At 39.1% G+C, this 22,842-nt stretch overlaps 2 protein-coding genes across 2 annotated transcripts; both read left to right on the top strand.

Moving 5' to 3' along the window:
• Window positions 1–5,842: 5,842 nt before the first annotated feature.
• On the top strand, window positions 5,843–11,976 carry LOC146578625 (uncharacterized). The gene is made up of 3 exons (XM_085269035.1): window positions 5,843–6,574; window positions 10,381–10,716; window positions 10,955–11,976. The coding sequence occupies exons 1-3, from the start codon at window positions 6,517–6,519 to the stop codon at window positions 11,194–11,196; spliced, it is 636 nt and encodes a 211-aa protein (XP_085125161.1). The 5' UTR covers window positions 5,843–6,516; the 3' UTR covers window positions 11,197–11,976.
• A 6,602-nt stretch (window positions 11,977–18,578) lies between these two features.
• Window positions 18,579–20,092, top strand: LOC146578624 (high affinity immunoglobulin gamma Fc receptor I-like). Its single transcript, XM_085269009.1, has 5 exons — window positions 18,579–18,637; window positions 19,030–19,065; window positions 19,236–19,502; window positions 19,582–19,827; window positions 19,914–20,092. Exons 1-5 carry the CDS (start codon window positions 18,607–18,609, stop codon window positions 20,090–20,092), a joined length of 759 nt encoding a protein of 252 aa, XP_085125135.1. The 5' UTR covers window positions 18,579–18,606.
• Window positions 20,093–22,842: the final 2,750 nt, after the last annotated feature.

The raw sequence follows: 22,842 nt of genomic DNA, 5'->3' as shown, positions 1-22,842 counted from the left end.
ACACTAGCAGGAAATGAATGAGTCCATCTGTACCAATAATACTCACTGAACCAGTCTGACCAGGATACTGATGAACACACACACACATACATGCAAACACACACATGCTCAGTGCTGCTGATGATCGGACAATTGTAATCAGTAAATTATTGATTTATTGATCAGATCATTCTGAGGTGACGACTTCATGAAGAGTTTTCACGTCTTTCTGAGACTCACTTCTCCACAAACTCAAAGCTGACTTTAAAGATTCCTCCAGATGTTTTCAGAGTAAACACTATCAGATCCATGTGTTATTGTTTTATTTTTTCAGGAAATGTAGGCAAGAATAGATCTTTGCTGTAACTTGTTTTGAGCAGCCACATATCTCACGTAGTCATATGAGCCTTCAGTTTACTGAGAAAGCACAAACCACTACTTGTTTCTGTTCTCGTATTCATAGACTTGGCAAAGTTTTGTCTGTAGACACTGACAGCTGGAGTGGGCAGTGTAAAACTGATTCATTTTGATTTTAAATTAATTGTAACTTTTTTCTGATTTAAATCTGTTTTTCAAGCCTGAAGATGTTTCTGACATGATTGTGGTTATGAGCCGATGACGTTATGCTGAGAAAAACTACCAGATGGAGACAAGAACAGAATAAAGTAAGTGGCTTTGATCACAGTCAGTGTGTTTAAAATGTTTACTGATAATGTTTTTGTTTGTTTTCTTACATTTGTGAACATTTTTTTCTGCATCTATTACTGTTGTTACCTTCACCAAGGAGGTTATGTGTTTAGTAGCACTAGCATGTCTGTCAAAGTTCAATAAAACGTAAACGTTTGTTTGTATTGATGTGTACCAGCTTGTAGGGAATAATATCTGGGATTCCATATATATAATGTTACTTTGGACCTCTGACCTTTTCTTTAAGGTCAAATGAGGACAAATTTTTCCTAAAATTAATTTTATCTTTAAAACATTGAATAAATTGTTTGCATTCATATTTATCAAATTATCCTGGTTCATAGTATTTTAAGATAATATCAGTTAAACATATGCTGTAATATAATATTATATATAATATGCTTAAGTTGTTCATCTCCAGTTCTATACACATCAATACCTATTATCCATTTCCTCCTCCTAAATACTGTTCGTCTAATCAAAGTAAACATCTCTCATGCTGCTCTTATCTGAGTCTTGCTGCACTACAAATTTCTGTACATTTAACCAGAACAAAGAAAACTAAGGACTATATAAAAATATATAATTTTGCTCCCATAAAAGTAAATACTACCCAACAGAGACCTTAATTCTCATGTGAGGTTTTTGAGTTGTGTGTGTACAATTAAATATAAATAGTGTATATTTTATGTTAACATGGGGTTTTATTGTTATTCATTAGAACAAGTTGATGTAAATTCACAGAGTGCAGTGGGAAGTTGTCTCCACATCTACCTGTGTCAGTGAAATAAGTTCACTTCCTGTTATGGTCACACCTTAGTTTGCATTTTTGAAATTTGTTAATCAAATCTCTGAGCGTACAGTGGTTTCTCTGTGGCAAGATGTCAGATCTGGGTGTGTCTGTTTAAAACAGCAGTTTACTGGTCAGTTCAGTCAGTTTGCTACAGAGGAAACTTGTTACAGATCATCTTTACAGTTTTAGTTGGAAACATTTACTTTTGTAAACCAGATCTCTCTCTTAGAGATGGGGTGAGGAGTTGAGTCCTCCAGGAGAGGCTCAGAATAGAGATGCTGCTCCTCCACATCGGAAGGAGCCAGTTGAGGTGGTTTGGGCATCTGACTAGGATTCCTCTTGGACGCTTCCTGGGCGAGATGTTCTTTGGATATCTCACTGGAATGAGGCCACGCAGCAGACCCAGGACACGCTGGAGAGATTATATCTTTTGTCAGTAGGAAGAGGGAGGACTGGGCTTCTCTACTTAGGCTGCTGCCCCCAAATAAACAGAAGAAAATGGATGGATTGATTCATGTAAATCCTATTTTTTTCCATCCTGATGATCAGAAGAATGTTGGAGGGCTTCAGAGATCCTTCAGAACAACAGTAAGTGTATAAAATGACGTCTTTCAGATGGAGCTTCAGATGGATTAACAAATTGTTCATGTTAATCCATCTACACCGGGATTAAATCTTCACTTTACTGGTTACTGGTTACAGATTAATGTCATGTGGAGTTAGTGTAAAGCATCAGATTTACTGTTGGTTGGTTTCATCTGTGAAAAAACATCATATTAAATGAATTCAATGTGTTTTATCATCTGAAGAATGATGACTATTTGCTGCTAATCATGTTTTACATGTGTTGTCCTGCTTGTGTTTCCTCACAAAATATCCTCTCTGCAATAATATATATATATATATATATATATATATATATATATATATATATATATATCATACTACATAGGATATAGAAAAAAAATTCTAGTTTTGCTCGATTAATCCAATGTAGTGTTTCACTCTGACCTCATGGTAGTATAATATATTTTCAGAAGTTTAAGGTGTGTTTCTAACTTTTTCAAAAAATATAACATACACGTAAGAAATGCATACATAAAGTATAAACTACACATACCTATAGTATTTGGGCACTGGCTCAAAAAACAGGTGGATTAAAAATGATGAAACAGCAACCACTGACAATAAAACAGTTTCATTTCTAGTGTTAACTCACTGCCAGCAAGAATACAGGAAGTTAACATTTAATGGTTCCTCTTGATCACACTTCACTTCTCTTCTGCTGAGTTTCGTCATATTTGTCCTTTCTTTCTTTCTTTCTTTCTTTCTTTCTTTCTTTCTTTCTTTCTTTCTTTCTTTCTTTTTTTCTTTCTTTCTTTCTTTCTTTCTTTCTTTCTTTCTTTCTTTCTTTCTTTCTTTTTCTTTCACTGCACACAAGGAGAAAACATAAACATAAAAAAGGAAAACATTTAGATTAAATAAACCTGGAGGTAAAACATCATATTTTCTCTTTTTAAAAAAAAAAAACTCACATGATTGTTAAAGTAGTTGCTGCTTAATGTTCTGTCCATTACTTAATCGTTTAGCCCTTTAGTAGAAAATATCAGAGAAGCTGAGCACATCACGGGTTTTTAAATAAAAAATAAATAAACATTTATTTTTTGAAAATGAAAATGAAGTCACTTTGTTGTAAACTCACATGAAAACAAACCCTAGAGAAAAAATCAAATACATTAAATCTGAAACTCTTTGGATGTATTAGGCAGTCTAAACTAACCAGAGCTATGTTAACTATGTTAACCAGACAGATGCACTGACACAAAATAAAAACGGAGCTTCAATAGAGCTTATTTTTATCTTATAGTTTATCAAACTGTACACAAAAGTAGGACATCTCACTCACACAGTTTCCTCACTGCTGAACCAGTTTAATCAGGATAATAATAGCGACACACACACACACATACACACACACACACACACAAACACCTCTTTTCCACTAACACAAAGGTGTTGAGGATTTCAAGATTAATTACATGATTTCGTCACTAATCTCAAATTCTACATCATTTTTGAAGGGAGGACCAATAAACACATTCATTTTGTCATTACTTAATGAATTATTGATAGTAAGAGAGAAATCGTTAATTCTGCATAGCAATCGTTTTGTGCCGACCAGGAGAAGTTCTGTTGAGTTTAAGGAAGTTGAAGGAGAACCAGGAATTGAGTTCAGCTAAGCAGAGGGTGAGGGAGGGTGGAGGAAGGGTATAATCAGGTTTGGTAGAGAGATAAAGCTGGGTGTCATCGGCATAGCAGTGGTACTGAATGTTATATTTACGAAAAATATGTCCGAGTGGAAGAAGGTAAATGAGGAAAAGGAGGGGCCCGAGGACAGATCCCTGGGGCACCCTAGTAGATAGAGGAGAAGGCTGAGAAGTGAAGGATTTTAATTGAATGAACTGAGTGCGGTCAGACAGGTATGATTTAAACCAGGCCAATGGAGTATGAGAGAGACCAATAGAAGCTAATCTGCTTAGAAGAATGGGATGAGAGATGGTGTCAAAGGCTGCACTCAGATCAAGGAGAATAAGGATGGAGAGGAGACCAGAATCAGCTGCCATAAGAAGATCATTTGTTATTTTTATAAGAGCAGTTTCGGTGCTATGCAGAGGACGGAAACCAGACTGGAACTGTTCATAAAGGTTATTATCAGTTAGATGTAGATGGACTTGTGAAGCAACAATTTTTTCAAGAATTTTTGAGAGGAATGGTGGATTGGAGATAGGATGAAAATTGTTAAAGTTGTTGGGATCTAGACCTGTTTTTTTCAGGATTGGGGTAATGGCGGCAACTTTGAAAGAAGCAGGAACAGTTCCAGTGGTGAGTGAAGAGTGAATAATAGCAGATATGAGGGGAAGGAGAGGGGGTAAACAGGCTTTGACAAGGACAGTGGGGATAGGATCAAACTGGCAGGTAGAAGGCTTTGATTTGTGGATGAGATCAGCAATATCAGTTAAAGACGGAAGTTGAAAACCAGAGAGGAAGTGAGAAGGGGGTGGAATTAAGACAGAGGAGCTACATTGAGCATTAGGAACCAAGTCTAGGTGTATTTTATGATTTTTTTCAGTGAAGATTAGCATTAGAGAGTCGCAGAAGTTAGATGAGTAGAGATGAGCGGGCAGAGAATCATGTGGCCTGTTAAAGGAGTTGAATAATGAGAATAGGGTCTTGGTGTTCTCACTTGAACAGACAATGGTAGAATAATAAGCAGATTTGGTTTGACTGATACATCAGGGTTTAGGACCACATGCCTTTAAAAGGCCAAATCTGTGCAAAAATGTGGATTCATTGTCATTTTTTGTATCCAAAACACAGTCCTGATTGAAAGTTTAAGACCACTTGAAAAATGGCAAAATATCATATTTTGCATGATTGGATTTTAACAAGCCTCCAATGAGAGCTTCAACATGCAACAAGATGAAAAGGAAGTGAGCATGCAATTTATTTAAAACGGCACTTAAACTGAAAGAGGCTGTTTTACAACCATTGTAGGAGCCATATGAGTTGTTCCTTTTTGACTAAGTGGGTTGGTTTAAATGGACTCACTGTATTGGTGCACGGGTGTGGGGCGTGTCTCATGGGTGTGGTAGATGATAAATGTGGTTGCACTCACCTGTTCACGGCACCTGATGTTGATGAGCAGAAAGGTAGGGTGAGCATGAAGCAAAACTTTCTGCTGACCGCAGCTTGAATGATTTTGATGTATTTTGACTGGAACTTGATGGTTTTTGTTAGTGATGGCCAAATGAAACTTTCCGAAGCACTGAAGCTTGTATTGAAAAACGGTTCATTACTCGAAGCTTTTCAACACAGTCCTCTCCGGTGACATCTGGTGGTGAAAATTTTGAAGAGCAGCTTGAATCTGCAAAATAAAACGGACTGCTCAATTATCACTGCTCACTCAAGAGTGGAGTTCTCTCTGATATTGGGCCACCGTTCCGTTGCTTTGAACATGTAATTGGTTTTCTTTTCTCGATTGGGGGGCTGAAAAAAATGTAATGCGTATCTGCGTAATACATTTTGATCAATAAACTTTCCCTATTTAAACATGCACTATGGTGTGGCCTTTCTTTGCTCATAACTCCTTGATGTTGGTAAATACAATAAGTGAGCAATATATATAATATACATATGATAATGCACAGCACATTATGGAGTATGCCCCTGCTGTGGAGTCCTGCCTCCATCTACTTGTCGTTTAATCACTGGACAGCTGGACAGGTTCATACAAAATATTAGATTAGGCCAATTCCTATACATATTTTTGACCTAGGGGTGGGATTGATTGTGAACTGGAAAGGGAAAATGCTTAGGGGGCTGAGTACGGCTGCATCGTCACTGATTTGTAGAATCATTTTGATTCGATACAGGATCCGATTCAATTTGATTGGAATCTGGAAAGTTTTGCCTCAGTCAGAAATATTACAATTCTGATCATTTAACAGTATATATCCATAATTTCGTATCTATTAAAAGAAAGCTGACACATGTGAGACTTAATTAGAGATGTAAACAGAGAGTTATGAAACCTGCAGCTGCAGAAGCCAGCGAAAAAAAGAGGCAAACACAGCGCGGACCCGACGACACACCAAAATCTGATTCTGACGCGTCGGGTCCGCGCTCTGTGTTTACGTTTGTATGCAGAATCCGTAAACCTGCTCCCAGTTACTGTTTTAGCTGCATGGTGTTTGACGACATGTTGTGAGGTTTAACCTGAGATGCTGGCGTTTCAGGCATAATAACGTTAATTTACAAATCGACACAGGATTGTAATGAATCAATATCACTTTATTCAATTTAGCATGGATTGTAATCAGAAAGGCGATAATCAAAACCCACCCCTAATCAAGAACTTGCAAAGTAAAAACATGATCTATGTCAGGTAGCCCTTTTGTTATTTACATTTAAAAAGAGGATTAGTGTTACTGTGCGCTGGCTGAGTCTGTTTCTTTTCTTAGAAATAGTTTCTCCTGCCCTGGAGAAAATCCACTTGCATGGAACAGAAGAGGCTGTGGAGTGCAGGAACCACACTGCAAGCTGGTAGATATGCAGGTATTCCTGGGTCCTGCAGACTATCACCTAAAAACAATAAACAAAATGATTTTCTAAACTGTAGCAATGTAATGTACGTATAGTGTCAAATACATTTTTGTAGTCTTCATTAGCTTTAATTCACATGGAAGTGTTCCTAAAGTCATATGCTGTAATGATATTTACATTATGAAAACATGATTTTGGACATTTCAAGTTTTTCACTTCGGCAGATAAAATGAATTGAGCAAAATCAACTCAAAATATTCCCACACGCCAGAACGTCCTCTCTTCCTCGCTGGCTCCATATCTGTCAGTGGAATGATCACCTCGTCGCTATCTGTCACCATCAACACACTCCACGAATCCCGTGGATGATTCACTTCCTTATATCCGTTTGAATCAGGTACCGAAGCAGTTACGTGCGTAATGAAGCTTCGGACGTCACTGGTCACGTGACTTTTGCCAAACGAAGCAAGCCTCGACACAGTGCTTCTGAACCAGTGTGTTGTTTTTTTCGACACACGCTCCGGAGCGTCAGCTTCAAGCGGGCCATCACTAGTTTTTGTATATTTGTGCACAAATTGATGCCATAGGCCAAGTTGTAAGTTGGCATTGTAATTAGTGCAGTTATTGGTGAGTTGCAGTTATTTGTGTGTGCAGTCTGTGCATTTGTTTAATAGTTAATCCCAGGCACTGATTTGTATATTGGACAGCTGCATGTGGAATAAAAGGAGCAAATGTTACAGAAATGTATTTTATGCGTATTGTTGCGCGTCATCTGTGTCCTCATGTTTAGCCTGCTGCGGCCATTGGTTGGAGGAGCCGACACAACCATGTACAAACGTTTAACACCTTCAAAAAACCTGTAAACCCCCCAAAACAGAAATCAAAGTTCCAAAAATGAACTAGCTCCACTGTTATTTTTGATCACTTCAAAAGTTTGTTACAGCATGCTTGATGCAAGCATTTCCCATGACGCGAGTGGGAACATTTCGCAATGTAGTGAAGATAGCCACACGAAGGGCATCTAATGTCTGGAACTGTTGTCCATTTTTGTAAACTTGTCTTGCCATCCATCCCCAAAGGTTCTCAATTGCATTTATATCAGGGGAACACGCATGATGGTAAAGAAAAGAGATGTTATTCTCCTGGAAGAAGTCCCCTGTCCTGTGGGCATTGTGTACTGTTGTGTTGTCCTGTTGAAAAACTCAGTCGTTATCACAGAGACAAGGGGCCCTCAGTTATGAGGGATGTTCTCTGCAACATGTGGACTTAGCCAGCGTTTGATGCCCCTGCGCCTCCTGAAGCTCCATTGTACCTCCTGAAGGAAAAAGCACTCCAGACCAATATGGCGGCCCGTTAAAAAAACAACAACAACTCATCAGAGAATAAAACTCTCTTCCACTTTTCAATGTCCAATGTTTGGACAAATGGTCCAAATGGTCAGTTCTGTGGCGTTCAAGGAGACGAGGTCTTTGAAAACACATTTTGTTTTTGAAGCCCTTCAGGCTCAGATGCTGATGGTTATGGGACTGCAATCTGCACCATGCAAAATATGAATTTTTGCCTTTTCTCAAGTGGTCTTAAACTTTTGATTGGGACTAGTTCTCTAGAATAGCGGTGGTTTCATGGAGCTAAATGCTGCCTCCTACATAGTGCAATCTACATTTTTATATAGTGAAAATATTTCTTTTATCGTTGTAAATGATAATTAACAGAATTGGCAAGGGACTTATAATGGTGTTATTTATAATTACAAAATATAGTGAAGTAAGATAGAAACAAGGTTAACATAAAGACAATAAATAAATGATTACTAAAACTGGGAGATTTTCTTCTCAATAAAAAGAACAAATTGTATGTAAAATAAAAAGTGCACAATTTTGTAAAGAATTTGTGTTGTGTACACAGCTTCGTGGTTAATGGAGTCTTTAAAAGTTTTGTTCACATCTGTTACTATTTAGTCAAATCTGATGCTTTACAAAATAAAAATCTCCTTTTTTTTTAACTTATTAAGAAGAAAGATGGGGTACATGTTTGTACAGTGGAACAATTTCGAAGTCCTTTGGTCTTCAGCATGTAGCTGATGATTGATAGATGAGAGAGGTTACGGAGACCATTCCAGAAACATTCAGACCTGTTTTTTTTTTTTTTTTTTTTTTTCCCCTTCAGACCTGGTTTAGATCGTATAGCTCAGCGTAGTTGACGTCACTCTAATGCGACTAACTTAGAGAAAAGGAAGTGTGGAGTTTGAACGAGCGGCTGAAAGACAAATATATTTAACTTTGTTTAAAACTCAAATTTAATGTTATGTAGTTTACTTTGTTGTAATATTCTGTTAATTACTGAAAACACCGTCAGGAGAGGATATTTATTACAAACAGAACACGGAAATGTTTGCTCTAACTGCGTCACTCAGCTCGGCTTTGCAGTTTGTATGTGTCTTCATGGTTGTCTCCACAGGTGAGGTTTAAAAATCAAAGGCTGATTCCCTCTAAAGAGGACAAACTTTTATCCTTGTGGTTTAAATGGTGGCAGTACTTCCCAAATATTTGGTTTCGTCTTGATTCCATTTGTTTGTGTCCGTGATTGCATCACAAGGCTGGGCGGAGTCTTGTTTTATCGTAGAGTTAGCATGTTGACTATCGATACCACTGTGAGGACTGTCCGTCTGACTAAAGTGAGATCTGTGGTTGAAATAATGGCAGACAAATTCTGTGCTTTAATCGGTCTGTGCCGTCTGTTGCTCGTGTTGTTGGTGGTCTGTCAGCCAGCCGGGGAGCAGAGCGAAGGGCTAACATACCAAAAGCTCCCGAGTGTTAAAAACAAAGACAAGTATCGCTACAGTCACTGTCTGTGCTTTTCGTGCTTTAGTCTTTGATCTTTGAGTTTTTTTAGGTTCTCTTGTTCTCTTTGCCATTACTTCCTGCTCTCTTTTTTCCGGACCATTTGCCAACCAATGCACATTCAGAAATGGCCTACGTCATCTGCTTCCAATGACGTACTGCCAGAACTGAACCGGAGTACATCTGGGGTGGGTGACCCTCCTCAACCAAAAAGTGGATGGACAGATTTGTGGGACAGTAAAATCAGCTTAGTGTGTGAAGACTTGTTGGAACACTGCAGGATAGAACAAGCCAAAGACCTCTGTCAAAATGACTGCAGGAATTTGGCTGCATTTGGCTTCATTATACTGCTGCTCTGGTGGGGCAGGCTGTAATGGTTAAGATGCACATGGCTCTGACTGCGGTGTTGCAGGAGACACCAGGTGATGCTGCCATTATGCTCACCCTTAAACTTGAGGAAAAAATGCAAAAAAGAAAAACAAAGTCTCCTTATCAGCGATTATGAAGCCATATTGTTTCAGTATCCACATACATTCTATAGATTGGCATCATAGCAGTAGCTGGAGGCAGCGGTGAAGCAGGAGGAACAGGCTGCACTAATAAGAGGAGTAAAGGCCACAGGAATTGTAGATGCAGAGGGTTGTAAAGGCACAGCTTTACACCTGTTCTTGTTGTGCTGCATGGAAATCTTGATGATAAGATGTACACGTGAGAAGTGGAACGAAAATCATACATGATTCCAAACATTTTTTACAAATAAAATGCACACAGCACTCTCCATTGATGTGATGCTTAAACAATACTTAATACAACACTCAAAGCAACATGTTAAATATAAAAACCAAAACACAAAATCCTGTCTTTTTGTTTACTGGTTTCTCTTCTACTCTGGTCTTTTGTTGCTCTTCTCTCTGATTGGCAGCTTTGCAAACTACTTTGACCTTCAACCTGTCTGCTCTGTGTTGTTTCCTCTTTCAGACCACAAAAACATCACAGCTCAGTCTGGACAGAATGTCACTCTGCCATGTCGAGCTCCAAACATCATCATAGGTGTGAAGTGGAGCAGAGCTGGTCTGGAACCAGAATATGTTCTTTTTTACAGAGATGAGCAGTTTGATCCAGAAAACCAGCATCCATCTTTTAAGAACCGGGTGGATCTGCAGGACAGACAGATGAAGGATGGAGACGTGTCTTTGATTCTGAACAATGTGACAACTAATGACAATGGAACATACAAGTGTGGTGTCATCCAGACAGGAACACTGAAGCTCCTCTGCAGCATCTCCCTGACTGTTGTTGTTGTTGTTCCTCCAGGTGAGTGAGCAGAGTTGAGTGTGTGTGTGATCAGAGGTGAAGGTGCTTCCTGGTTGTTGATGTTTGTTTCTAAAGATGTTGTTGATGAGACTTTGTAGAAAGCAGCTGGTCTGAGTGATGTGATCAGAGTGCAGTAGATAATGTCTGACAGCAGTTTGAAGAGGAAATGGATTCTGATCTGTTCTTCACTCATCACCTACCTGACAGCTGACACCTCACACCTGTTTCTCACCTGCAGGTCAGCCAGGAGATATAGAGGATGGAGGGAAGGAGGAACAATCTGTTGGACTGATTGCTGGTCTGAGTGTTCCTGCTGTGCTTCTTGTTGCTGTTGTTGGTTTTTTGATATACAGAAATTGTAAAAAACCAAAACAGAGTCAGCATTCATACCAGCCTCCTGATGAACTACAGCATGGAAATGGCTCAGCTATTCACACAGAATCAGAGAAGCCTGCATTGCTAAAACAAACAGAAGGATAATCTGTGACTGAAGAAACTAAAAAGATAACATCCAAGTAGAAAACCAGAAGAGTCACACGTTTCCAAAGATATTTCACAGGATGGACAATTTGGACAAGTATTTGATAAATACTTGGGCTTAAATAACAGAGGAGAGAACATCATTCCCTCAATATTTTCACTTTGCCTCAAGTAAGACTGAAAACGTGATTTATAAAACCAAGAATAACAGAAGTTGAGGTGTTATGTGCCAAGGGGTGTGGCTTTGCTTTTGTACTCTGTTTTGTGTTCTATTCATCTTTCAGGCGTCAGGCCTCCTCTGATTGGCCAGTTCGAAGTTGATTGGCAGGTGTCTATTGGCTGGACTGGGCTCAGTTGGCCAATCACACTCCAAGGAACACTACAAATGAGCCGCTCCCTGGCCAGCTGGTGGCTGCTGGCTTCTGCTTTGACAAACATTTGCGAACAAGCATCTTTATGTTGTGTGTGGTGGGAGGCTGGACAGGTAAGCCGGGGTACCCTCTACACTGGTTGTAGATTTTACTCTGTTAGTCACACTAGGTTATGCGGTTGATGCCACCCTTGTATGTTTTCACTGACTTTTATCGAGTAGCTAGGTAGGCCTTTTGTTTTGCATTTTTCTTTCAGTTAGGCTAGGCCCTGGAAGCTACTGACCTCTTTTTGTTTTATTACTTTCTTTGATTTGGATCAACCGCCCAGTCCTCCTCCCCCACCTCTTTACTGTTGTTAAATTTGACTATCCAGGCAAGCACCCAATAAATCCTGCCTGATACTTAACTGTTCTGTGGTCTTCCTCCTTCATTGATTGTGGTTGTCCAGTGTTGCTGTCTCCTTCCTACCTTTGCCTCCGCCATGGTGGGGGGGACGTAACATGAGGTCAAGGAACAAATCTTCAAACAAGTCAACAACTCTGTAGCTGATCATCTCAGTGTAACATGTTCCGTTGTTTTATTTGCATCCTGTTTGTACGTGGAACGGTTTGTTCATGTTTTCAAGAAAAGTCAAGTTGGGAAATCTTCAAATAACTTTTTGTTGTTTGTTTTTTTTTTTCCCCCCACAGAGGGTGTTCATTTTGACTCAACTGTCCAAAAAGCTTAACTTATACTGATATAAAAAATAACTTTTTGTTTCCTCCCGGTATTCATGAATGCTGTGCCTTGAATGTTACAGAATCAGAATCATTGAATGAGTCTGATCTTCAGGATCAGGTTCAGCTGTTTGTAAGATCAAACTTGTTTGACTTGACGTTTGAAAGTGAATTTCGTGTATTGATCAGCTGTTACAGTATAATTATGCTTACTTTCTGATGGGGCTGGGTGCATATTTTGTTTTATGTATTTTTTATATTTCATTTGAGTTTTTGCTAATAAAGTTTTACAGTATTGTATTGTCGTCTTTTCTATATTGTCTGATTCAATTTGTTTTCTGTGGCTGTAAAACTTTTTTTTTTTTTTTTTTATTTGGGAGATCTGTAGAACCAGTTGATGCAGATTTGACCTCAGCTGGACTAAACAGAGCCAGGAATAACAAACAAATAATCCTGAAACTGTCTCCCTGCAGCAGATAGAGAAATGAAACAGAGTATTGAATTTGTTCCCTTTAACAAGAAACCACAAACTAGCCAGTGGAAAGTTGTCTTGATGTGCTCAAGTAAATTTAAACAAATTATGTTGCTCCTGAGCTACAATGAGATTTCAATGGAGAACAGAGCACAGAATTATTAGGGGGGTGAGATTAAAGTTGTAATTCAATTTCTAGAAACAAGTTTTTGTTTTTTAATGAAAAAAAAACATGTTTCTGTCACAGCTGCTATAACCTCGATAAAATAGCTTTTGTAGACAGCTTAGTGACGTCAATTGATCAGCCATCTTGTGATACGACACACATCCTCTATTACACAAGAGTATAACCATCAATGTCTATCTCACCACTTTATATGGTCTTTCTGCACCATATGTTGAAAGTCTGTACTGATCACCACACACTGTTTTTATGCACTAAAAGAGAATTTTATTCATTTTGACTAAAACTTATTCTGAAATACAATTTCACTAACTCAGAGGGTATCGTGGAAATGTGTCTTGAAATAACAACAGTGATGTAAACATTTGGACATTTTTCTCAAAACAGATTTTCTACTTTAATTCTCAACATGATCGATAAGATATTTTTTCTTAGTGTAGCCCTAATGCTGGATAGTGTAGTGCTAAAACCATGAGCTGGAATGGCACAGCTGCTGCCTGTCCACAGCTTGGACACAAAGCATTTTACTGCGGGGCAGGCTGGGCAGACACAGGGACTATGACAGGGACTGCTAGCTAGTGGTGCAGCTGTTGTATTTCTTACAGCCATAAAAAATAATGAGCAAACATCACGCAAAGATTGAAAAATATGTAAGAAATAAAGGAAGGGAAAAACCGATATAAAGGCTCAGTAATGCTCAGTGTTATTGGATATACTGAAAATTAGAAGTACATGTAAGTCATTGTTTGTTAAATCCGATGTTCAATTTTATGAATATAGTGTCAAATTGCAACATTTGCCCCAAGACACTTAATAATACTGTAAGTCTGTGAAGGTTCTCAGTCATCCACGTCATCGTAGTGTAAGGAGCTTGGAAAGGAAGGCTCTTGGCTCTTTCAAAGGGAGAGTACCCAGCCACTGGTACAGATATGTAGACGACACCTAGGTAAAAATCAAGACACAAGAAGTGGAATCCTTCACTGCGCACATTAACGCCGTGGATAAAAACACCGGGTTCACCAGGGAAGACACAAAGGATAACTGTTTGCCTTTCCTGGACTGCACGGTGCACATTGAAGAGAACGGCAACCTCAACATCGAAGTTTACCGGAAGCCCACACACACGGACCAGTACCTCCTCTTTGACTCCCATCACCCTCTGGGACACAAACTTGGAGTAATTAGGACCCTACACCACCGGGCAGAACATGTTCCCTCTAAGCCTGAAGGAAAAAAGAAGGAACACACACATGTAAAGGAAGCACTCAAAACGTGCAGTTATGTAATTGGGCGTTTATAAAGTCAGCAAAGAGGCACAGAAAAGAAGATCAGACACCAGCGAGGGAGGATAAGAAGGACAGACGCAACAACATTGTCATCCCCTATGTAGCCGGTGTATAAGAAAAACTCAGGAGGGTTTTCTCCAAGCATGACATCCCGGTGCATTTCAGACCCAGCAACACGCTCAGACAGAAACTGGTTCACCCGAAAGACAAAACGCCAAAACACAAACTTAACAATGTGGTGTATGCTGTACAGTGCAGCGAGGAATGCCCAGACCTCTACATTGGAGAGACCAAACAGCCACTTCACAAGCGCATGGCACAACACAGAAGAGCCACCTCCACAGGACAAGACTCAGCAGTCCTTTGTCCCTCTTTGGGGGGGGGCATACTCCCACTAGGTTTATATCTGGGACTCTCCACCATTTGACCTTAGAACTGAAGAAGCTTCTCAGATGAGAGGTGAAACGTCTTCAAGTAAGTCCAGACGCTTTTCTTTGCAAGCTCCTTTGACTTGATTACTGAGTTAATTAACAACCTGAGTGATGACCTCCAGCACTCGGTGATGGAGCAACTTGCAGTCTGGCCTTAGAATCAGCACCTTCAGGTCTGAGGCCATGTTCTTTTTGTTTGTTTTTTTCCAAACTAGACATAACCGAATGAATTAGTGTCAGAGAAACTTCGGCACTCTTGAATGATCACTGATGATCTGCTTGTGTCCACGTTAGTCTGTAAGGTAAAACAGCGCCCTCTAGTGGCCATATATAAACCACGCCTGAGGATGGTGTTATATATATATATATATATATATATATATATATTAGGGGTGCAACGATATTCGTATCGATATTGAACCGTTCGATACAGTGCTTTCGGTTCGGTACGCATATGTATCGAACAATACAACATTTGTAATTTATTTTATCAACTTTCCTTCTGACGATGCTGTCTGTGTTGAGCGCTCAGTGAATCTGCGTTCGACTACTCCGCCTAGGCTGCACTGTCGAGCGCAGATCCACTGAGTGCTCCACACAGACAGCATAGTCAGAAGGAAGAGCGCAGGGCACCTCCCCCACCCTCATTCAGATCTGGCGTTTGGAATTATTTTGGTTTTCATGTGACGTATGACCCTGAAGGTAAGCGAGTCATGGACTAAAGTAAAACAGTATGTTGGATGTGCCATGCAAGGCTCAATTACATGGGTGGGAACTAGTGTGTTAGCGCAGTTAGCTCGTTAACGTGTTGGCCGTCTAGCCCCATGCACGGGGCGATCGGCGGTAGCTCGTTAACGGAGATTTGCCGTGTTGTGGTGTTAAGGTCATTTCAACGAGATTAACCTGAAAGCACTAGTGGGAACACAACGAATATGACTGCACATTTACGCCGACATCATCCTAGTGCAAAGACAAAAACAACAAGCATGCTACTAACTTTAGCCGAGTCATTTAGACAGCTGTTAGCACATGATTCTCCTTATGCTGCTGAGAATATAGCCCAGAAGAAGCGGATAGTATAGCTTTTATTTTGGAAAGAGACATTTCTCTGTAATAAACTCTCTTTTCCAAAGATGAGTGATTCCTCAATCAGATACAGGGCTTGCAATATCGCTAGCCCGACGTCCCGGAGCTAGCGATTTTTTCAGTCGGGCTACCCTGCCCGTCGGGCTATTGTAGGAAGGAAAAATATATGTCAATGCTTTTGCATTCTTTCAGAAATGTAGCTGGGTAATTATGTCATTGGCATCGGTGAGCCACTGTCAATATGTGACATATTGAAGTCGCGTTTGAATTTGCGCTTGTTTTTTTTGCTTTCACTTTGCAATCGTGCGAACTGTGTATAGAGAGCGACAGCACTGATCTGTGAGTGATGAAAATTTGTGCACCAATTCCTCTGACATCATCTTATTAATTGTTAGCTTACTATGCAAACATGACAAGTGAAATCTCCCGCAGCAAGCTTAAACATGTGAGAGGTTGATCGCGCAGAGAATCGCTGAGCTTATGTGAGTGCGTGTGTAAAAGCAGCAGGATATATATTTTAGTTCTGCTGAGCCAAATAAGACAGGTCAGGGTGAAGAAGTGACAGCCAAAGAAAAGCTTACCACAAAACGGAGAAGTTATGACAAATCAGACTATAAGGCAAAAAGAAAGTGCAGCTTTATGGTTTCATGGACAAAATAATTTCTGTGGCTGCAATATGACGAGCTAAATAACCAGGGCTGCACATAAGTGGTCCGCAGGTGCGCATTCGCTGTCAAAATAAAAAACACGCACAAGGGTTAGGGTTAAATTTAAAAACTGTACTTTTGAGTTAAAATATATATTTATAATTTTAATAAATGACAAATTAAAAATGCATGAACATTTTTTTTGTATCGAAAAAATATCGAACCGTGACACCAAAGTATCGAACCGAACCGTGAATTTTGTGTATCATTGCACCCCTAATATATATATATATATATATATATATATATATATATATATATATACCATATATATACCATATATATATATACTATATATATGGTATATATATGGTATGTAAACCATGTGTGACTTAATACTGTGAAGTAAAAACTCAACAATAATACAAGAAAAATGGGAAAACCCCAATATACATATGAGCTCCTATGAGCAAGGACGTTGGCGAAAGTGAGAAGGAGAACATTTCTTTTAAAAGGAAGTAACCTCCAGCGGAAACAGGTTAAGGCAGTGGAGACTACGCGTTACTGTAATCTGATTACTTTTTTCAAGTAACAAGTAAAGTAAGGGATTACTATTGCAAAAACGGTAATTAGATTACCGTTACTTTCCCGTAGGAACGCTGCGTTACTGCGTTACTAAAACCGTGATTTTTTGCGAGAATGTCTCACGACAGTGACGTAAGCGAGTGCACTGTTAGTGACAACAGCTGTGTGCAGATCAACAGTGGATCACATATCGATTGTGGGAGAGAGTATGAGCGTGCAGCACTGACCTTACTTTGAGTTTGAATCCATAAAAAGTGACAAAAACATTAGCGTCCATCGTGCGTGGGAAGAAAACTTCTTTTTACAGCGAAAAAACCCCCTAAACTTCCAAGCAAGCACCGAGTGCACAACGACGTAATGGGAAACTCACAGAGAAACTCGCGGATTCTTCCACTGACCGCGGCACACCTGCACCAGCGTAAACCTCCGCCTACCGAAGTCCTGCTTTACAGGTGAAAATAGAGCAACAGGACCGCTGAGTCTTTGACTTCATTTATTTTCTGCTGTGTTTTACTTGCATCCATTTGAAAGACTGAGTGTAAACACAAAAAATATTTTATTTTATGTGCTGGAATGTGCAGAAAATAGGTTTAAATGTTAAACTAATTTCTTCCAGTCAGTGAATGTTGCATATAATTAAATTTTTGCTTGATGCATAAAGTTAAAAGATTAAAACTGATAAAACAAGTTAAAAAAAGAGACTTTTCCATTTGATTACATTTTGTATGATGGATTATGTAGAAAAAGTAGAATTGGGCTGAAATATCTATCGCTTTATCACCTCTTCAGGTTGTAAATCGTGTTTTTAAAAAGTAACTAAGTAACTAAGTAACTAAGTAATTAATTACTTTTGAAAATAAGTAATCAGTAAAGTAACAGGATTACTTTTTTGGGGAAGTAATCAGTAATTAGTTACTGATTACTTTTTTCAAGTAACTTGACCAACACTGGTGGTGACCATCTGACATTACTGGTTAGTTTGCATTTAAAGTCCAACATCTCCCTCTAGTGTCCATATGTAAACCATGTGTGAGGATGGTGTTAATGTAAATGTGAATCATGGTGTTCCAGTCAGTCATCAGTGTGTCTCTGCACAGCTGTAATTAAAATGTGTTCAGAGGGCCTCAGTGTCTGAATGGTTCCAGTTCAGCTCCATAACAGCAGCGTCCCTGGTTTGATTCCTGTGTTTCAGCTCATATCTGCCTCTCTCACTGAGGGGGACGTCCACTACATGGACATGGATTTGTTCATCAACCAAACTACAGATCACTGAGAGCAAAGGACATCTGATTTTGTAAGTGAACACATGTCTGAGATATATGGCTACCATAGAAATGAATTATAATCACATTGATTAAACCCAGATTCTGTTAAAAAAAAATCCTTATATTTTATTTCGTTTTCATTTTACTGCTTGTTTTGTAGCAGCTTTAAGAATTTTTTGTAAGGTTTTTGTTATATAAAAACACTACAGGATGCTCTACAGTTTTAACACTTGCATCTTTAAATGAAGAAAAAAATAAGTGAGTCTGTGTTTGAACCAATAGAAAGCTGGTGCTCAGAGGAAGAGGGCGGGCTTTAATTGGTGTCAGTGAGAGAAATGAAAAAAAGCTCAAATGAGTGAGAAGGACGATGAAGGAAACATCTGTGCTGTGTCTGCTCTGTAAGTAGAATCTCTGTGTTTGTTTGAATTCTTGTACTTTGACTGTCTGCTCTCCTGATAACTGATGATGGAGGAGAAGACATGAAAAACAAATCAGGCTGAATTCAAGTTCAAACACCACGAGGACCAACTGCAGGTCTGAACTGACTCTTTATCTTTGCTCAGGAGTCGAGGAAACACAGCAGGCAGTGAAAAGATCAAATCATTCACTCGTTATATCAACACAGCTGCACAGTGGACACAAATATAACTTTAACTTTAATAATAAATATTTGGTGCATACCAACAGTGTAAACAATTCACATAAAGAGCTGCATTTTAAGATAAAGGTGGTGCAGTGGAGTTGTTCTTTATGTTCACCTCAAATCAACCTGAGTGTCATTTCTCTTTAGTTCTGATCTCACTGCTGAGCTGCACAACAAACCAAGGTCAGTAACCTTCTTCTGTCACAGTTTAAACCTGAGAAATGCTCACTGATATGACCTGATTCATATAGTCACGATGGTGCTCACATATAAAACGTATTAAATGAATGATTAATCACAGAATTATAACAGTTCTAACAAAAGTATAACCAAACCAGTATTAACCCTCACAGCTCGTCTGACTGTGAGTCCCAGCAGCTCTCAGTTCTTTGAATATGACTTTGTGTCTCTGAGCTGTGAGGAGGACGACAGCTCTGCTGGATGGACTCTGAGGAGAAACACAAGCAAAGGACAGAGGACTCAGTGTGGAGGAGATGGGTGGGGGAAACCAGCTAACTCTTCCTGTAACATCAGTATAACAGCATCTCACGACAGTGGAGTTTACTGGTGTGAGTCCAGAGAGGGTCCCATCAGTAACATGGTTAACCTGACAGTCACTGGTAAGCTGAGTGTGTGGAGTTAGTGTTGATGAAGCTGTGTGTAAATGGATGAAATGCTGTAGTTTGTCTCTGTGTTGAGGTGGATCAGTGATCCTGCAGAGTCCTGTCCTCCCTGTGATGGAGGGAGATGACGTCACTCTGCTCTGTAAAACAAAGACCACTCCCTCCAACCTCCCAGCTGCTTTCTATAAAGATGGCTCCCTCATCAGGAAGCAGCCTACAGGTCACATGACCATCCAGCATGTTTCCAGGTCTGATGAAGGCCTCTACAAGTGTGACATCAGCGGTCATGGAGAGTCTCCATCCAGCTGGATCACTGTCACAGGTGACACACTCACCTGTCTGTGTTTCTGCAGCTTTCAACATTCACAATGTGACGACAACTTAATGACTGTGTTTGCTTTATTTTAGACAAACACACCACCACACCTCCACCTACATCCACCTCTCCTCCATCACTCTCTCCTCCTGTTCTCTCTGTGTTGTCATGTGTTGGATTAGTCTGTGTTGTGGTTCTACTGGTGTTACTGGTTCTGCTGGTGAGACGATGTGTTCATAGGAAACCTGAAGGTGAGACTCAGACTTCCTGATCTTTCATTTTCGAGTTTGTTTAGTAGAATAAAGTTCACATTAATTATGATCACAGTAACTTTCTTGAATGTGATCTTTTTTTAGCTATTTAACTTATATTATTGTTTATTTTGGATCATTTCAACAGATCAAGAAGAAACTGAAGAAGATGAAATCATCACTCATGTCATGTACTCTTTTGTCAAAACACCAAATTATCAACAGCCAATCACACAAAACAGAGGTAGTACTTTGAAACATATACAACATAACTGAGATGTTAAATTTGCTTCTAGAAGGACTTTTGTGCAGCTTTACATTGTGAAAATAGATAAGGAAAATAGAATAGTTGTGTATTATGTTATAGTCATGAAGACTGTTGCTGACTTTGATGGATTATGAGGACATGTAGAATCAGAGGGATGATCAGAAGTTTAAAAATGTTTGCCTGATCAAAAGCTAAAATCCCAATATTTAAGTCTAACTCTGTACTTACTGAGTGTTGTTCACTGTGAGCTGGACTGTGTTTGTGGTCTGTGGTTAACTGAAGCGAACAGCTCTGCAGACGTCCAGCATCCTGTTTCTGATAGAAAGAAAACACTTCAGCTGCAGGTGTTTCAACACAGAGCTGCTCATTTTAAAATACGAAGGATCGTGGAGACATATTTTGAAAAAGTATTTCAATAAAACCTAATTTTGGAGTTTCTGTAGCATTCTGACATGTTTAACATTCATCTTGAAGATGATTTTAGTTAACTGTAGTTGTAGCCTGAAGCTGATGAGACTTCTCACTGCAGTGTGTTCCGATCTGGCCAATGAGAGTGTTCATGTTGTGAGAACATGTTTGCTCTGTGGTTAAAGGTGTCAGACTGCACTGAAAGAAAGCATACATTCATATCACATAAGTAGTTCTTCGTGGTCACTTTGTGTATCACAGGTATTTATAAGTCTGTAAAAAGGTGTTGTTGTGTATAACAATCATCCCAAAGTCCCTTTATAATGGAACATTACAAACAACATTTTTTTTTTTCAAACCAGTACTGTTGCAGTTTTATCTTCAGTAACCTTAATGTGTTTTATTCTGCAGATGCTGATCTAGCTGCAATTTCTCCAGCTGTGAGAACTGAAGAAGTCATGAAACAAACAACCATCAGACCAAGGAGACCCAGGTACAGCTACTCTGTATCTTTAACTGTAGACAGATGCAAGCTAGCTGATGATCAGTGGAACAACTTTCCTAAAAGCTGCTACTCTGTGCTATAGCATGTAACTTTCAATTTGAAAGCCTTGTGCTAAAAACAGATTCAAGTCCCAACAGCTCTGCTGCGGCTTCGTTCACATACTAATGTTACCCTTGTTTATGCTTCAGCATTAATTATGCAGCCTGACATAATTTAGGGGTTGAGATATTCACTGTAGAAAAACCACCAGGAACATTTGAGATTTCCCAGAATCCTTTTCAACTAATGTCCCTCAAAAAGCAACCGCCCCCTAGTTTCCAAATTTGTGTAACAATCAACAAAAAAATAATCTTAAAATTGTGTGTTTGTGTTCAGACATTAAACCAGAGCCAGATGTCGTCTACTCTTCACTGAAGTAGCCCACCAGTCCAACCACTGACGTCCAGCTGCTGGTCTCTAACTGGTCCCCCCAGCACCTCAGACCAGAGGACATCCACATGCTGTTATTTTTCTTTGTCTTTTTCTCATTTAGAATATTACAATTCAAAAATCACAAATATGTATTTTTAACTGGAGTTTTAAAAGTGTTTTTCCTGCAAAATCAACAATGAAAATATAAATGTGTTAATGTTTCTTATGGCCACAGTAAGTTCCCTGTTATTTATATTCAAAAATATGTCTCAGACCATCGTTTGTATTTCCCCATCAACAATTTAGTTTCTCTGCCTTAATAAAATTTTATTCTTTCTTATTTTCCACGTGTGGTTTTGTGGGTCTCACTAAGATGTCAGATGGAAAATTTGACTTCTTCCGGTTTGGTTGTGGCTAAAAAGAAAAAAAGAAGCATTAAACCACAGCAACAAAAACAATTTAGTGTTTGTTAATGATAACGCAAAGAGCTTTGTTTTAAATCACACAGAAACCAGCCAGCAGCTGCTTTCATGGCAGAACATTTTATTTTCGTTAATTAACTTATCAATGTTAAAATACAAATAACAGCCTAAACATTCTTCTTAAGTGAGTCTTTACCTTTATCTTTATTATTGATTACAAACTTCACATTTGAAACTTTTGTCTGCTAAACAAAAAATAATCTAATTGTGTTAACTTGGACTAGAAAGTCACTGAGTGTCCATTTATCATTCCTCCATCTGGGAACATTCACAGTGTAACACTCAGAGCTTTAACATGAAGCCAGAGAGCTGAAGAGTTTAGAGATGAACTACAAACTGATGAACATGTGACTCAGACCGGACACGGCAGGCTTATCTCCTGAACCAGCTCAGAGACCCTTGTGTTACACCTCAGTGAAGCTTTATAAAACAATAAGTACCACTTAAAATCTGCTGCAATTTACTGGAGTAATGACTGTTACAGGAGAGCTCAAGCTCAATAGTATTGACACTGCCCCTAATATTGGTATTGAATTGAAACTACTTGGAAAGGACTGATGTTTGGATTCTATTCCTAAGTTCAGTATATATCCCACTGAGATCTGTTGAATTACATCCTTGGGAGATGGAAAAACTAGACATCAAAGATTAACCTACTCGCCCAACATAGCTGCCTTATTAAACATTCATGCAGCA

This window comes from Mchenga conophoros, linkage group LG3, assembly GCF_057382185.1.
Source record: "Mchenga conophoros isolate Kocher_MC1m ecotype Shallow Benthic linkage group LG3, M_conophoros_male_GT1.1, whole genome shotgun sequence".
Lineage (NCBI taxonomy): Eukaryota > Metazoa > Chordata > Actinopteri > Cichliformes > Cichlidae > Mchenga > Mchenga conophoros.
Note: the sequence above shows the minus strand (reverse complement) of the source record. Positions and strands in the feature narration are given on the sequence as shown.

Excerpts from the sequence above, each read along its gene's own strand:
- LOC146578624 (XM_085269009.1), top strand. The coding sequence starts at position 18,607 with ATGAAGGAAACATCTGTGCTGTGTCTGCTCT. Across the intron at positions 18,638-19,029 it reads ATCTGTGCTGTGTCTGCTCT|TTCTGATCTCACTGCTGAGC; the intron begins GTAAGTAGAATC and ends ATTTCTCTTTAG. Across the intron at positions 19,828-19,913 it reads CAGCTGGATCACTGTCACAG|ACAAACACACCACCACACCT; the intron begins GTGACACACTCA and ends GCTTTATTTTAG.
- LOC146578625 (XM_085269035.1), top strand. The coding sequence starts at position 6,517 with ATGGAACAGAAGAGGCTGTGGAGTGCAGGAACCACACTGCAAGCTGGT. Across the intron at positions 6,575-10,380 it reads GCAAGCTGGTAGATATGCAG|ACCACAAAAACATCACAGCT; the intron begins GTATTCCTGGGT and ends TTCCTCTTTCAG. Across the intron at positions 10,717-10,954 it reads TGTTGTTGTTGTTCCTCCAG|GTCAGCCAGGAGATATAGAG; the intron begins GTGAGTGAGCAG and ends TCTCACCTGCAG.